Genomic DNA, 14428 nt, shown 5'->3' with positions numbered 1-14428 from the left:
GCATCGGCCTGAATCTGAGCAGACACTGTGTCCCGTAAAACCTCAGAATTAATTTGGCTGTTTCTGGCTCCTGTCAGATCATCAATAAAGGCTTGTGGCTGAGCACGGCTGGAATCCATGCACGGCACTTTCATCTCTCCTCTGTGGGTTTTATTGAAGATGTTTTTGCTGTAAATCAGTTTCAAGACTTTTCCTTTCATTTCCGTATTTTCTCTTTCCGTGGTTTTCTTTTGCTGTCTTTAAAAAAAAATAGTAACGATCTCAAAAGCTGTTTTTATTTGTAGGATCAATTCTAAAGCTCACTAATGAATGATCTTAGGTAGAACACGCATAAAATCTCATCTTTATGAAAAACCTGGTTCATGGCATTCCTGCTTCCTGTTCGCTCTCCTGATTGCCGTGAAAGGTTACGGACAAAATGTGGTGCAAGTCTTCACTTTAAATTATATCCACATTTAACTTTTTTGAAATTGGTCAGTAATTTCTCAATGAATCGTCCAAACAGATCCATTAAAACACATTTAAACATGTTTTTCTCACTTAAAAACAAAATATAAATAAATGTAGGTAGTTTCTCTTAAAGTAACAGTGTTTGTTGTATGATCAATGATCATTATATTTCAGAAAAACAATGTGGGTCACAGAATTATAAGAAAAATATAATATTTAGTGTCTTTTGTTAGATATATAATGACAATAGAAAGGACACTGCTTTTTCTCTTGCATCAGTTAATTGGCTAAATAAGTTTGATGACAAGAAAAAGTGTCTAAGTACACCATTTCTATTATGACCTATTTTTAGGTTTCAGAGAAATGCCAGATTACCGTCATATTCTGATGGGACATTTCTGAACCCAAAGAATTCTTTGTAGCTGTTACAGAAATTCTAGCTTTTGAATCTTCATCTATCAAACAGACCCACAATAATAAGGGAGTTTAGGGACTTCCCTGATAAACACTGCGTCACACTCTGACTTGTGTTTGTTGAACCAGGGAGTAAAACAGGAGAAACGCCATTTTGGGAGTTTGTGCTATGAAGTTATTGATTCTCTATGATTCAGAGAAAAGTAAAGAAATCCCAAAGCTAAACATTTACCCAGCAGAAACGGCCTTTTCACTGCTAAGGACATTTTTCAGGGTTAGTCCTGGAAGTTTATGGCTGTGGTGTTCAGTAGGCTTCAATAAAAGGGCCTATATCATGCAAAATCAGCGTTTTTGAGCGTTAAAATGTATTATAATGTTCATTCCTCACGAGAAAAAACCCCAAAGCGGAGCCCCTCCCAACCCACGAAAACTAGTGGTATCTCACAAGCTGACGTAGACCAATGAGAACAGCCCCTTGCAGGAGGAGTCTGCACTGCCAGCACCGCCCCCAGACTAACACTCACACACACACTCCATGGAGCTAGCGGTGATCTGCTTAAATACTTTACTTTTATACACACGTCCCTCTTTGCAAAGGTGCAGATGTTATTTGTTTTCGTGGACGAAACACAGACACGCTGCCGAGTCCGGCAATGTGGAGTGAAAGCCAGTGTCTCAGAGATGCAGGGTTGGAAAAGAACTCCGGAAAATAACTATTTAATTAAAAAAAGTTTGGTTTTGTGTGCTTCATATGTCAATTGGAAACTCTAAATTGTCCATAGGTGTGAATGTGTGTGTGATTGTGGCCCTGCGACAGACTGGCGACCTGCTCAGGGTGTCCCCTGCCTTCGCCCATAAGTGGCTGGGATAGGCTCCAGCAGCCCCGTGACCCCGAAAGGGACAAAATAGTAGAAAATGAATGAATGAATGGTTTTGTGTGGCAAAAGTAATATATTATTATATACATGGATGTTGTTTGTTATAAAGGGCTTAAGTAAAGGCACTTTAAAGGGAATAACAGCAGCTGGAGAATCTATTTCACAATCTTTTATTAAAAATACACAGGATTTAAAAATTAAAATACTGTTGTTTTTTTTTCATTTTTCTGGATTTTTTTTCAGCTATATTTAAAAATATCTAGGAAAACTGTTTTTTTTTTTTTTTGTCAAATTGATTTTCAGTCAGTGTTTGATGTTGTAGATCATTAAGCCTGTCTTAACTGACTACATCTGTCTTTGGAGATGAGTCATTACTATGGCTTAATCTTTTTTGACTGACAGAAGACACTAATAGTATGTGAGCGGCATTGTGTCACTTTATTCTGAATGCCCTGTGGGGATTCCACAAGGCTCTGTTCTGGGACTTAATACTCTTCTATGTAAACGAACAAATTACCAGCCAAATGGGGTTCCACTGACATTGTTGGAACTTCTGAGCCTGGAAAAAGCTACGGCTCGTGAACTCATCACTGTTTTCAAATCAATGAATAACTGCAACTTCAAATTCACTAGACAGACTGGATGTGTTTATATGAAGTTAGTTTTGATTCTTTTTGCTTGCCAACACACACCCTTATAATAACCACCGTTATTTCCAGGCCGTAACACGGAACAGATTACTTGTTGATGTAAATTACAAGTACCGTAAATTCCGGACTACAAAGCGCACCTGATTACAAGCCGCACCCACCCATTTTCACATGTTTGATTAGTTTTATACATACACAAGCCGCGTCAGAGTACAAGCCGCGCAACCGATCACGGACAGCATCCCAGAGTGAGTGTAATTCATTAGCACATTGTGGGTGGTGCCAGCTTTGCCTCTGGCTCATGTATTTGAGTGTATCTACATCAGCCAAACAGCATGGACCTCTATTCTGTTCACAAGTTCCTCAGTTATGGTGTTTTTATTTCATTTTTTTTTTACTTATTGACAATCTAGGTATCATACATAAAATAACAAACAGTAACCATACAATCAATATTACATCCCTCAGTTATGATGAGGAAATTTACATCCGCGATTCCACATTTCCCATGAGTCTTAGGGGCTAAAGGCGGGGCCAATGCCCGGCTCGCCATACTGTTGTACGTGTTTAAGAATGAGTATCAGCAGTGCATGGAGGGGTGAACGGGTACAGCTCTCCTTCCGCTTGTGTCGCGGCAGCGTTATGGGAGTAACAGGGCTGGTTAAAAAAACACACCGGTAAAATACAGCAGCGGCGACTGAAAAGCGCGCGCCTCAGCGCGATACGCGATACGCGCGCCTCAGTGCGGCGCGTGCGTCAGAATTCAGAAGCCTCTGCACTCCGCAGACGCCTCTGCGCTCCGCTCCCGCCCCGCGCGCTCCTCGTCTCCCCTTCCTATCTACTCCGACACCTCTGGCCAGGGCGGCTTCAGGGAGGAGCACTTCGTCCCCGTTGCGCCAGTGGACGGAACAAATCGTTTCTGTGCAAAGCAATCGGACTTAATACTGTACGTTTTGTGTATGAGGGGCGGGTGCGTTGTTACGTGTGGGAGCCTTCAGACTGCCATCGGCCCCGCAGCTCAATCAGCAGGAGAAGATGTCTCCAGCTCACACGGAGGCTGTGAGTTGTTCAAAGCAAAATTCCACTCCATTTACGGTTTCTAAGGAAACCGTAAATGGAGTGTAAATTCACTCCATGCGCTGTTCTCTCCGTCACGCAGCAAACCGGCTTTTCCAAACCCGTTGGTGACGGTGGACTTTTTTACGCTGCTTTTAACGATTGCTTTTAACTTGAAAGCTTCATCATATTGTAGCGGCGATCTGGTGCACGTTGGGTCTAATGGCACCAAAGGATTCTGGGATGCGGCCGGGCATGCGTGTTTCATTTTGTTGAACCATGACTGAAGTGTCTAAGACCTGAAGTCAACTCCATGCTGTTTGGCTGCTTAGAGATGTGTTGAATATAAATGCGTTGTGCTTGGTGTTAGACAAAGAATTCAAACTTTTCACTGAGTTCGAAAGTACGTACATGGCTGCCGCTAATTAAATCCATAAATTAGCTGCGTCACTGAATAAGCCGCAGGGCTGTAAGCGCAGGAAAAAAGTAGCGGCTTGTAGTTCGGAAATTACGGTAATCCCTTTCATTATAGTATTACTGCCTCATAATTTGTAAGAATTATGACTTGTGGATTACTTTTAATTACTTTCTTTCTAGAACCTGCAGAAGTTAAACATGTATGTGACAAATGCATGCCACATTGATATTGTTCAATAATTGTTACTAAAAATGTAATTTTTCCAAAAGTGAAAGCACTACAGCAATTAGGTGACCGAACCTCAGGTTTAGTCATTTTAGTATATAAGTCTGAAAAAATAGGCTTTATGCTTTAAAGAAAATGGTAAACTAATCTCAAAACAAAACCTGATGCCTCAGAAAGATTAAAACAAATTCTACCTAATTAAATCAAGTTAAAATGACTGCACTTGTTAACCTGAAACAATAAGATAGAGAGTGTAGATGCACCTAGTAGGAGCACAAGATGAAATGTGTTTGGCTCCTTGAAGCTTAACAGGATATTAGGCTCATTAATTTAAGATCAAATAAATTCGAAAGGCTTAACGTGACCAACATAAGCGGAAAAAGAAAAAAGATTGTATGAGGCGTTTTTTAATCTGTTATTGGCCCATGGTCTTACTGCATCGAACAATTACACTGTAGGTGTTAGTTTTGGTCTATTGTTATTTCCTTATACTATAAATACTAATATGTTACTATGAATTATTGCTTTTGTAGTAAGTTACTTCCAACTTATTACATTGTGTGTGTATTGTGGAGATTAGATCAAACAGCTCATCTGCAAACAACAGAACCTTGAAGGTTTATTCCTTTGTGTTTACATGTAAACATACAGTAAGTCGAGTAGACAGAATATTGTGTTACGCGCCTCAGTCACTGGAATCCAAGAGAATGATTGGACTCATGGCAGAGAACAGGGTTATTACCCTACAAGTGAAGGTGTCGTGAGTCCTGACCCCCCACACAAGTTGAGTGGACACCCAAGGTGTAGAGCCTCCATGTCTGAGCTCCCTGAAATATGCATGAGGCCATGAGGTGGCATCAATGTGTACTGCATTATTGATAGAGACAGCCACTACTGAGACCTCCAGGCTCACCAGTCCTCTGGTCAGAACGGAAATCTTTCTGGTCAGTTTTAGTGAAAGGTTTTTTTTTTGTTTTATTTGTTTCCATTTTGGCCTCCTAACCCACACCTCTCCCCACTCCATTTAAACATTTGAAACCCCCACTGTGGGTCTGTGAGAGCTCTGCATCATCCTGTTTGTCATCTCTTGAGAGCTCAGCACAGCTTGTTTGGCCTTCCACCAGTGGATACTGTGAATCTGTTGGATGCCAGAGTGCAGACATGAAAAAACTAAAGTTTATTTTGGTTCTGACAGTCATCGGTCCTCAGAGAGATCAGGATGATGTCTGTATCCCTTTTTGTAGATACCAAAGACTCGACATCTAAAAGGCAAAATAAACTAATATGTGAGGGTGGAGAAAGCTGTCAGACAATCCTCCTCAGAGTGTTGCTTGGTTCAAATCAAAGTCATAATCCTTAATAAACATGGCAGCAGGGCTTCCCAGTGGGATTTATTCTGATAACACAAATAGAGGTCTATGACCACAAGATGATAACACAAAGGCTAGTCAGCTCAAAAGAAAAACTTCCTATCCATTTTATCAACAGCAGTGCAGTGCTCTTCTGGTGTCTCTGCAGGACTGCAACACGATAAGCAGTCCTGATCGCCAACTGGAAAACCAGCTGGGAATCTAAAAATGATGCTATTGATGTGTTTGCCTTTTTGAGTGTGTCTCTGTGTAACCTGAGCCCGTCCTGCCCGCGCCCCTGGTGTGGATTCATCAAATGCGATTTGCCGGGAGAGTTTTTTTTTGTTTCTTTTCTTGAAAATGAGCACTGATGGTAGTGCTTGCTTGCAGAATCATCAGAGTAGAGAGATCTGCAGCAGGGACATTTTTCCAGCTCTGCTCAAATCACGATGAATGCTTTAATGATGAACCCAGATCTGGCCGCCAGAGGTGCAGTAATGGAGGAATCTGATCATTTTCTTTACATCAGTTGAAAAAAAAGGCTTTTTAGGCTTGAAATATGTTGATATTTGTCTGATTGGACACAGAAAATAGCACCCTTACTTACGGCTTTATCCTTAAATGCAAAGTTTGTTAAAAAGATTTCTTGATACACATTCTTAAATTTAACCCAGTTACTTTGTTTTATTCCACGTCAGCCTCCTATTTTATCCCAATTTCTCTTCCTGGATCCTGAAAAGAAGATGGCATCCATTTGTCACATTTATGTTCCACTTCTGCAGGTACTAGAAAGCAATCCACAAGTCATATAATCCTTACAAATTACCAAGCAGTGATACTGTAATAAAAGGGTTTACTTGTAATTTACAAGAAGGGTTTGCTTACAAGAGAACTAATAAAGATTTTTTTTTAAAGTCAGCCAAAACAGCTGAATTCTTTTTCATTTCCAGCTGGATTACATAAAAAAGTCTAAACAACAGCTGTCTGTAGTTTGCAAAATGACCCAATCCCATCAACACCCACTGCTGGTGAAAGTATTGATGACATTCCGGCTATTTTACATGCACTTAGCCTGCACGTCCACACTAGCAGTAATCCTATGCCCAAGTTTAACTGAATGTGTGGCAGCTGTGTGCTGTCAAAGCCCCATGTGCTCACACTTTCAGGTGGATCATTTTCCCGACTCCTTATTTTATCTAAAAAAAATGACCACTTTTACTTCTTTTCTTTTTTTTTCTTTTTTTAGAAACAAGTTTGTCTCTACACCTCGCGTATCTGCAGTCATTAAAGATGCACTCCTACCGTCTTTTGAGCCTGTCTAAAAACATTCCAAGTGGTCTATTGATTATGATTTTTGCCAGGCTTTTTTTTTCTTTTTTAGCTAAAATTTTTTTAAAACCTGTGTAATAGGACCAAGTTTTTGCAAAGCAGTTCATTAGAGATTTGCCTTTGAGTTGTGGGAGTGACCGTTGGCACAGAGCAGCACCTCTCCCCTTCCCATCACCCATAACTGAGAGCGTTCCTTCCACACGCTCTCCTGCAGCCCTCCTTACAGCCCCTAACATCCCATTTTCAGTTCAACCAAATGGTCAAAATTATTTATTTATTTTATTTTACCAAAAGTGTTAATATTGAAGCTTTCCAGCCATACAGTTTTCTGCCAGCTTGGATGAGGAAAATGAGGACGTACACGGATCTAGTCGTCTACAAATGGATGTTACAGATGGAGCAGAGTGGCGAGCTTGTGGCTACCTAAAACCTTGTAGCACCTACCTAAAAACTTTTTTGAACATTACTAAATACTCAAAAATGCTATTTTAAGCTTAATTTTCTTAATATATATGTGCTCCACCACCAGAAAATGTCACAGGAACATGTTAAAATGTATGTACGTAAGTATTTAGCATAAAACCAAGCAAGAGCATGAAAACTTGAAGACAGCTGCTTATAAAATGTGAAGGACATGCTATGACGTCTGGTCATACATCTCTGCCAACAGCAATCATAACTTCCTGAAAGCATTGGCTACTGATTAAAAAAGCTATTATGCTAATGTGTTCTGCTTAGACAAATTATCCTAAGTGTGTATTTAAAGGCTACAGGGAACGCTTGCTTTGTACCAGGCCTGCTTTCCAGAGCTTACAGTCAGATCACTTCACTTCAAAAAAGTCATTTTCTAATTTAAAGCGGTAGAGATTACCGGCAAGCTGTAAAATGTATCGATCCAAGGCCTCCTGAAACACACAGGGCGCTTTTAATTTGCCGTGCATTTATTGCTGCAGCTTAAGTGATTCATCTTGGGGGTTCATTAGCCGCATCCTTCTGTTCTGCATGTGGAAGCTAAAGCTTTAGAGAGCTGCTTTTTAGAGGGGCCTCAGGTGGATATCAAAGTTATCAGGGGTAATCCGGCTCTTCCGAAAACCATCGCTTACTGGTGTGAGCGTTTATCAGGGGAGTAAGGAGGCTCGACATATATTTTTTAAGATGTTTGACTAAAATGTCTTTACATCAGCCAGACAGATTAGCATGTAATCCGTTTAAGGATAAACTGTAAATGTTCTTCTAATTGTTTTTGAAGGAACTGGGTCCCAAAACGATCCCTTGGTCTCAGACTCACCTGCTCCCCCGATTACGTGAATGTATTCTTCCCAAAATGAGCCTTTTTTTGCTCTGTTTGTTGTGTTTGTGTGTCTCCAGGAGCAGCCAAGGCTTCATGCACATGAAGCTGTCGCGCACCAAGGAGAACAAGTACATCCTGGGCCAGAACAGCTGCCCGTTCGACAGCGTGCCTGACATCATCCACTTCTACTCCAGCCGCAAGCTGCCCATCAAAGGGGCTGAACACATGTCCCTGCTGTATCCCGTAGCTATCAGGACACTATAGTTCTCTGGGTCCGCCTGATGCAGAACTGGCTGGGACAGTCCATGGCTCCGCCCTTCTCGTGTCTGCAGCCAACCTTTGGCTCTTGTCACTTGAAGACAAAGAGTAGCCTCCCAGAACTGACCGCTGACCCGACTCGCCTCCATCAGCTGACGGTTTCTAGACTTGTTCTGAGGCCTCCTGCGTTCTCAAAGCGACAGTGTGCTGCACATTTTTTTTAAATGTATTTTATTTATGACAGACAGCGTCTCATCACACCAACGACTGACTGTCTGAAGATCATTTCATGGATTTTGCCCACAGCACTTAAAGAACAGCAGAGGTACAACATGTTTTCTGTCACTGGTGTCATCCAAAACCTTATTTTTTGTCCTGTGAGTGCACGCCAGGACAACTGTCCTTGGGTGACGCTGAAACTGTATTTCATGGGGACTTAAGGATTGTGAGGAAGGCGGCTTCTACGACACGCGTTTAGCGGTATTGTCCACATGGGCCTCGTTTTGCAGCCTGGATATTGAATAAACCCAGAGAGCATGAAGGGTGCAGACAAACGTGGAGCCTGTGAGCCGGCAGATGATCTCTCTATGTTGTCATAGTGCATGTTGTCTGTTATCCATCACTGAGTGGGGGCATCACACCACTGACAGTGTAAGTACCACAGCGGTGAGACGGGCAGGAAAGCATGATGGATGGGTCAACCCGTCCGTCCGACCGACCGACGCAGGCTGGAGACCAGAGCCTGAACCAGTGGACCAAATTAGCCCCCGCCACCCCCATGTAGAATGCTTTTGCATCAGGAGAATGAAATATGCCTGCATTGTCTACCTCAGAAAATCAATTTCACCCCCCCCCCCTGCAGATCAATAGGTACAATGGGATTGCAGGCATTGATCTGCTCTCCCAGTGACATTCCCAGTTCGCCTAAATTAGTCACTGGTTAAAAAGAAAAATGTTTTTTTTTAATGCAATCATAAAGATTAAGTAAAAACTGTCTCTGATCAGCAGTTGTATGTACAGTCACTGTTATGATGCTGTGTGATGTCGGTAACAGATGTTCGTTTAATGCCTTATAATGCATGGGGCAAGTCAGTCTGCTAGATCAGCCAAGTTCCCATCCTGCTTTGAGCAACGGTTCTGTGAACGTAATTTATTCTGGGGTCCTTCTTCCTGTGGTGTTACTCCGTCGTGACCGGCCCCTTTAGAGCCTTTCCCTCCAGCCTGGTTTTGCTGTTGTGCTTTGCCTTTAAGTTGTTCTCCGTTGTGCTAAAAGCACCAGTCACCGCATCGTCTGACCAACGAGGGCGTAAGCGGAGGCGGCGTCCTCACATCGATCCCCTCGGAGCCCGTCCCGTCCAGAGACACCCCCACACCTACAGCCCGTCACGCTTCATCGTCTTGTTAAGCTCTGCAGACGTGCAAATGTGTTTGCTTCCAGCCACTGTTGTGTGGTCTGAATGCAGAGTGGTTAAGGTGTGTTTGCAATTCTGCTGGTGCCACCTTCCAGTTCCTCCTCCAGTCTAATCCAATTTTGCCAAAAACTCAGCTCTTAGGAGCTCTTTTGTCTTTCTTTTTTTTTTCCTGATTTGCTAATATTGAATCGTAATTACTTCAGTCTTTGAGCCTGTCTGCTGGAAGCCACATGAGCTGCAGTTATGAGCAGGTTGGAGGGAGACCGTCTCAAACTGCACGGCCGCTGGTTTGGAGAGGTCAAAAACGAAAAAAACAAAAACATCTCTACTGAGTGCTATGCAACCGTCAATGGCCGTCCCTGAAAGGTGGGGGCGGTGCCTCTAAAGAAATCTTTATGACAGTCGTGATGGTACAAACAGGAGGAGTGACATGAGTGGCGATGCTCTGACGGCATCTCTTCATGAAGTGAGCTGTTAAAGTGGACCTACAGGATGTTTCAAGGAAAGAAGATGGATGTCAGATCCAGAAAAGAATGAGACGTCTTTATGTTTGCAGATCAGTAGATGAGAGGAGGCTTTTATTTATGGGGTTGGATGAGTGATTGGTTTTACTCGGCGAAAGAAAGCAAGTGAGGGAAGAAACGAGAGAACCCCCGAGAGACGCGGGAGGGACAAAAGAAAGCGAGGCACTCGCCACATCTGGATTTTTCTTTTATGAGCCCTCCTCCCTCGAAAGTGTCTTAAATTGTGCGTTATTGTGTGGCAACACGATGATGCAGTCATAAAGGTGTGTTTGTGTGTGTGTGTGTCTGTTCCCTCTAAGCTTCCATTGACTTTCCCCCAGTGTTTTGTGAATTGCTTTACTGTTGTAAAGTGGCATGTATGATTTTTTTTGTTATCTTTTTGGTTGGTGTACATTCTCGTGCCACATATGTATGCACTACTATAACACTTCGCTGTACAGTCCCTCATGGCCAAATGTATATACTGAATGTATTGTATGGGGACCTTTTGGCATCATGGTGCAGAAATAAATAAAGTTGGGTTTATGAGTTGGATGTCACATTTGATGTTTCGATTGCTGGGACTCCCAATCGATCGAAGATCCTCTATTTACAGAGATGGACCGCCCTTCCAGAGTTTCCTCCATCACCAGTTACCATGGTGAAATGCTCTAAATGAGGAGAGGAGTTGTGTCGAGGACAGAATTGCCGGGGCTCCCATCAGGCCAACACGGGTTCTCTATTGATCCACTCTGCTGCTCACGGCTGTCATTCATTTATTATTTCACTCTGTGTGCTTGACATGCCATTCCATGAGACTTCCTGTGTGCTCCTTGACTTTTTCTGACATTCTCTCTGCTGCTATGCTATGCAGTGCTGAAATGGAAAATAACAGTCCATACTAGCCCAAACATTCAGTTAGATAAAAGATCTGCCAGCTATTTTTATTTCTCGGCTTATTTTAATTTTCATTTTTGGTGTTGCAAGTCATCAAAACTACTTCTTTCTTCCTGGCTTCAGCTTTTGGGAAGAACTTCTTTTTTTTCTAGTAATGGAGGTGCATTGAACTCTTCCTCTTCTATTTCAAAGTTTGGAAGGGAAGTCGAAAAACAAACTGAAGAATCTGCCAGCCTCCCATGGAATTCCATCTTTTGCTTTGGGCTGTTGCCTCTCGGCGTCCATCCAGCCCTGTCTTCTGCATCCACTCTTCCAAAATCAACTGGTTTTTTTGTTTTTCTCATTCCACTTCATCCATTAGTTTATATCCCGAATGCATCCCAACCATCACAGCCAGAATTCCCGGGTTTTAACTCCAAAACATGTACATGTTCTTACATAACCAACTTAACGGTCTTGTGGAAAAGGCCCTGAAATTGGAAGGTCGCGAGTTCAAATCTGTAGTATGGAGGGATTTTTGTGCCATTCTGAGCGCAACACTCACTGTTCTTAGCATAAAACTTTAGTGTGATTAAAAACATTATTGTGCACTTGAAAGTCAAAATTATGTGTTTTACTATTGAAACGGAAAAATGCAAACGAAACAATTTTCACTCTGTCTTCTGCTCTCAAAACAGGCACCGCATTACAAAAGCCAGCCAATCACAGACATCTGCCTTCATGTCCATGTCTGTGATTGCCTGGTTTTTACGGCACATGTTTAACGCGGTGTCCTGTGTTAAAAATATTATTTCAATTTAGTTTTTCTTAATTAAAATAGTCTATGCTTTGTAACAGATCAGCATGTTTTCTTTTGTGTTTTGTCATTTTTCGTCTCTTGATTGTTTGGTTTTTTTTTTCTCTCACGTTCCGTCAACAGTCTTTCAGGAATGTTTTACTGCGGCAGCATAAAAATGTCCGCCGTTCTGGCCACAAAGCATCTGGCAGTCGTTCAGCGAAAGTGAAGGCAGGCGGCTGATGCAAGGAATCGCTGAACATTCAAAAGCTCTTAAGTCGTGTGCTTTGCAGCACAATCTTGTAAAGCATATAAAGCAAACAAACGCGTTCAAATGCTCCAAACGAGACATGCATGATCCAGGTTTCACAGCTAACTTCCTCGGATGGACGGCTGGTTTTCTCCCCGCAGCCTCCTGCTTTCCTCCTCTCATCCAGAGAAGCTCAATCAAGGGCTAAAGCACCTGGGATGAGACGCATCAAAGAAGCTTTTGTGCACAGAGAGGGGGCTGAGAAAGAATAAAAAGCATGGCTTGAAAGCAACAACAAGGACAGAGAATGGCCTTGTGTTCGTCTGAAGCTCATTTCATATTCCACTCAGTCACGCCGGGCAGAAAGCAATCTCAGGTAACAGACCTTATGTTAATATCACCTGAGTTGTCTCCTTTCAGGGAGACAAAGACTTGCAGAGGCCATTATATTCCTCCTGCTGTGGGATGTTGGAGGATTTCATCTGTTGGTATTGTTCAGGACGTCTGCGAGGCCTTGATTACAGAGGACTGCCCCATTCCAGCCCCTGCTTGCTCTTGGTTTAACGTATTACCTGTAATGACACGGAGCAGGACCTCGCTCATTAGGTGGAACTGGACAGAAATGAGCAGGTTCAGAGCTGCAAGTATGAAAAATTCCGATCAAACGGCAGAAATATCCGAAAAGCACAGTAAGTGGGGATAAAAACATATATTTTCTCCCTCCCGATAGCTGTTTGTCGTGTAGAAACAACCAAATATAATCCGATTTTCACGCAAATATAATTGATTATTAAGAATTACTTTGACCGTATAGATTTTTATGTGCTTTTAAATCAATTTTCTTATACTTGAATCAGTTCGTTAGTGATTCAAGTCACTGCAAAACCGCCATGAATCCACCATCAGACCCACAGCCTCAGGTCACAGAGGAGCTGGGGAATGTCGATTCAAATATTTAGCAAAGACTATTATTTTACTAATAGGATCATCCATCCACGGAGGCAGTGGGGGTTCCTGCAGTGGACTAACCCGTCTATAACATCAGAAATGCTGCATTCACACAAGCACAATAAGGATTAATTGTTCACGGAGACTTGAACACAGATTGAGCTCAAGAGATTCAACTTTTCAAATCCTTTAGTGTTCTTTTTTTCTCCCCTTGCCTTTCGTCTGCTATGAAGACGATATGACAAGCGTCGAGGATGAATTTGATTTATTGTTGCATTCAATAAAACCACGGATCAGAGTCTCTTTCTGCAGTAGAAGCTGCACTGAGGCTCAAAGATCCAAACAGAGGAGCGACAGAAGTACCTGGAGGTTTTTTTTTCCAGCTGGGCGTTCGCTGGATCTGTACCGATTTAGGACAACGTATTGATCCACCAATGAATTCTGAGTTCTCCCTGCAAAGGTCAAAACATCTGTTTGTGGACTGAATCTTAACCGGATGTTCAAAGTCTGACCAAAAAAACAAGAATTGGGGAAGAATAACATCAGTGTTCTAGAATCAAACAGTACAATGTTAGTTACTTCCAAGGTTTATTGCTGTAGTCTTTGCAGAAAGAAAAAATACCAATAGTTTCCATGGCAATCGTGCATGCTAATTGAATAAATTAGCCATAAAACAAAAGCTGTGCTTACAGAGCTTAAAATTCACTCTGTGAACACCCACACACACACACACACAAAACAATCTGTTGAATAAATGAGATGCACGACTGGATCTTTAATTTAGCAGTGAGCCAGAGCCATTTTCACTCACCACTGTGCTGTCAGAGTGCTGACGGTGGTTCCTTCAGCAAAATGGAAATGCTTTATTGTGAAAATACCCTTGGAGGCAGTTGGAGGTGGAAATTGCCCACAGGTGTGTCTGCATATAAAGCAGCGTGGACGACAGACAGACAGACCTGCACGCAGCCCTGTTTGGGAGCTGCTGCTCTCGTGAAAAGGCCAATCCACTGATTGAGCTGTCAGACGCACAGATGCAGTAATAAAAGCGAGCAGGGCAATTACTGTATGTATGAGTTAGGCAGCAGGAGACGGACGGAGGGGGGGAGGGGCAATATGTCCTCTCCTAAAATACCCCGATGGGAGATAACTAGACAAAGCTAATGTCTCCGTCTGTAATAAAGCTGGAAGAGAGAAAAAGTGGGTTCATCTGCTGGTTCTAAGACTTTGAGAAGCAGGAAAACACACGAGAGGGCGGTGATAATACAGCTGTCTTCTCTGTAACGTCCTCTCTGGGGTTCTGGCTTTCTAAGCTTAATGTCCTCTTT

General features: G+C 42.5%; 1 protein-coding gene across 4 annotated transcripts in view; it reads left to right on the top strand.

Moving 5' to 3' along the window:
- Nucleotides 1-10788, top strand: part of shf (Src homology 2 domain containing F) — a 100635-nt gene extending 89847 nt beyond the window's left edge. For all 4 annotated transcript variants that reach the window (XM_020700126.2, XM_011493076.3, XM_011493077.3 and 1 more), the window contains one exon: nt 8138-10788. In XM_020700126.2, the coding sequence (XP_020555785.1) occupies nt 8138-8324 (187 nt within the window). In that variant the 3' untranslated portion in view covers nt 8325-10788. The remainder of the gene's footprint in view (nt 1-8137) is intronic.
- Nucleotides 10789-14428: the final 3640 nt, after the last annotated feature.

This window comes from Oryzias latipes, chromosome 3, assembly GCF_002234675.1.
Source record: "Oryzias latipes chromosome 3, ASM223467v1".
NCBI lineage: Eukaryota > Metazoa > Chordata > Actinopteri > Beloniformes > Adrianichthyidae > Oryzias > Oryzias latipes.
Note: the sequence above shows the minus strand (reverse complement) of the source record. Positions and strands in the feature narration are given on the sequence as shown.